The 2,548-nt window shown below is 51.0% G+C and overlaps 1 protein-coding gene across 1 annotated transcript; it reads left to right on the top strand.

The window, feature by feature from the left end:
• Positions 1-423: 423 nt before the first annotated feature.
• Positions 424-1,239, top strand: LOC121776766. Its single transcript, XM_042173935.1, has one exon. The coding sequence runs from the start codon at positions 424-426 to the stop codon at positions 1,237-1,239; it is 816 nt and encodes a 271-aa protein (XP_042029869.1).
• Positions 1,240-2,548: the final 1,309 nt, after the last annotated feature.

The raw sequence follows: 2,548 nt of genomic DNA, 5'->3' as shown, positions 1-2,548 counted from the left end.
ATGTCACGTGTGGAGTCGTGCTCCCCTCTCCCAATGCCGCCAATGGAGCCAAAAAAGAGTGATGTTCTCCATATCATTGATTTGGCTTCGGCGGAGACACTTGATGAGGCAGCGGCGCAGCCCCTCCTTGCCGGACATTCTCCGGTAGCGAACCACGCGACGAAGGCCACCCCCTACTCAGCTTTGAGAGGCAAATATTTTGTCCCACACATGCCTCGCCTTGAGAATGGTCCATCCTTTGAAGATTTCCCACCTCTCGAAAGGGGAAGGACCCAAAAAATCTGAGCTACGTTCGAACCCGGCACGGTGATAGATGGGCCGGCGTGGCCGAGGACCAAGTTAATCACGGCCTCGGCCATGCACTCGGCGAATGCGAAGCGGACCGAGAAGGAGGTGGGGACATCGCGACCACCCGACGAAACAATGGACGAGGGGGACCCGATTAGAGGACCGCGAAGAGAAGCACACGTTGGGGTCGGACAGAATGGTCACCCGACGAGTAACCCCCTAGGATGTGATTCCGAGCCGGCCGAGAGGAACACCGACAAGCCAAAATCCATGGCCGATATGGTGCTGGAGACGTCGTCTAGTGAAGGCCCGCAAGTCTTCGTTCCGGAGAACATCCAAAATATTGGCTTTGCTTCCACGTCCAATGGAGTCCCATCCATCTACTTCTCCGGAGCGAAAATCCAAAAATTGGCTACATCCCTCGGCCACGCCATTGTCGGTAAGTTCTCGCATTCAATTCCGACTTCCTATCAAATCCAAAAGGCCCTAGACAATATTAAATTTAGCCGAGGTTACACTTGGGAATATATTAACGCCAAACACATTCTTGTGCAATTCGAGGATATGGCGGATTATGCTCGGCTCCTTAGTGGCCCTAAAGGTACTCCGGTATGGTTCATTGACCGGCACCCAATGAGAGTTTTCAAATGGTCACCGGACTTTGATGCATATTGTGAGTCTCCAATTGTGGCGATATGGTGCAACCTAGTAGGACTTCAGATCCACCTTTATGATCAATCGGCCCTCTATGCCATTGGGAAACTTCTTGGTACACCGATCCAAGTAGATAGAGCAACGGCCAACAAGTCAAGACTCTTCTTCGCGAGGTTGTGCATCGAGATCGACATCACAAAGCCGCCACCCGACGAGATCATTATGGATATATGTGGGCGTACTTCGGTGCAACAAGTGAAGTGGGATAAGATCCCGTCCTACTGTGGGGGAATGTAAACACGCCGGTGTGGCTCATTGATCCCTTCCTCCATTGCTTGGAGATTGGCGTGAATGTTGCCAAAAACCTCCTTGTTCCAAGCCTTAAGGGCTTTTTGCTCCTAGCAAGCTTAGTTTGGAGATTTAAGAGCCCACTCGCCCCGTCGTGCCAGACCCACATATTTTGGAACCGGAAGGCACTACCCCTCGAGGGCGGCCTCGGCATCGTACACCTCGCAAGTATCGGACCATGATCCGAGGATACCCTTGGGAGATTAGTCACCCTCGTTGCCTCGAACGCATTTGTCCATGCCTCATTGACAAGCACCCTGTCCAACCTTTCAAAGAGGCCATTTTTAGCCCGAGTGAATTCCGCACCATCAAACCCTGGGTCCAGAAGCCTACAGTCTTCAATGGCTTCGGCAAAATCAATCATCTCTGCTTGCCGATTGGTTTCACTACCAACCCTGTCTTCGTGTGCAAGGATCGTATTAAAATCCCCTCCAATCAGCCACGGTGTTCCTTCCATCCGGGTTGATATCTCCCTCAATTTATCCCACAGGGGATGTCGCTCCAATCTATTGCATTTAGCATATACCACCGAGATGGAAATATAGTTCGCCATGCGTTGCGAAGTTAGCCTTCCATGTAGGACTTGGTCCAAATCCTCCTCAATGATGAAGTTGGCTCCCTCCTTGGACATATTTGATCCTTTGAATTTTAATCCCAGCGCCTTAGAGTACCGATCCGGGTCGGGATTAGTAAGTGGCTCCATTATAGCAAGAAACATGACATTATAACACTTAGTTAGTCTTTTTAGGACGTTTTGGGTCGGCGCATTAGCGACTCCCCTAGCGTTCCAAAACATGAGGTTGTAAGATATGATTAACAAGGAAGGGGCGTACCCGGAAGGATTGAAGGCCCTCCTTGGAATATGACGATCTGATGGTCATCCTCCCACATGTGCGTGCCGACATCAATTTGTAACGGGATGTCCTTGGGTTGTGCACCAACGGTTTGGATATCCATTTCCACCGCATCCATCTCGCCACAACCTTCGACATCAAATTCCCCATTGCCTATGAGCGAGTAATACTTGTTTGTGCTCATAACATTGCCCATCCACTCGTCTCCACTCCTTCCATGGTTTGATGTGGGATATCGCCATCTCCCTCTCGATCCCCCTCGTGACCCTCCTCGGGAGCTCGAAGCCAACCGACGAGTTGTGTCTCCATTTTCCCACGGCACATCCATTGATACCTCATCTTTCGATCTGGATCGGCTCGGCCCCATTGAAAATTTAGTGGCGGCTTCCTCACCTCGAACCGAA

Source organism: Salvia splendens, chromosome 18 (assembly GCF_004379255.2).
Source record: "Salvia splendens isolate huo1 chromosome 18, SspV2, whole genome shotgun sequence".
NCBI classification, from domain to species: domain Eukaryota; kingdom Viridiplantae; phylum Streptophyta; class Magnoliopsida; order Lamiales; family Lamiaceae; genus Salvia; species Salvia splendens.
The sequence above is the reverse complement of the archived record's forward strand: the minus strand, read 5'-3'. Positions and strand labels throughout refer to the sequence as shown.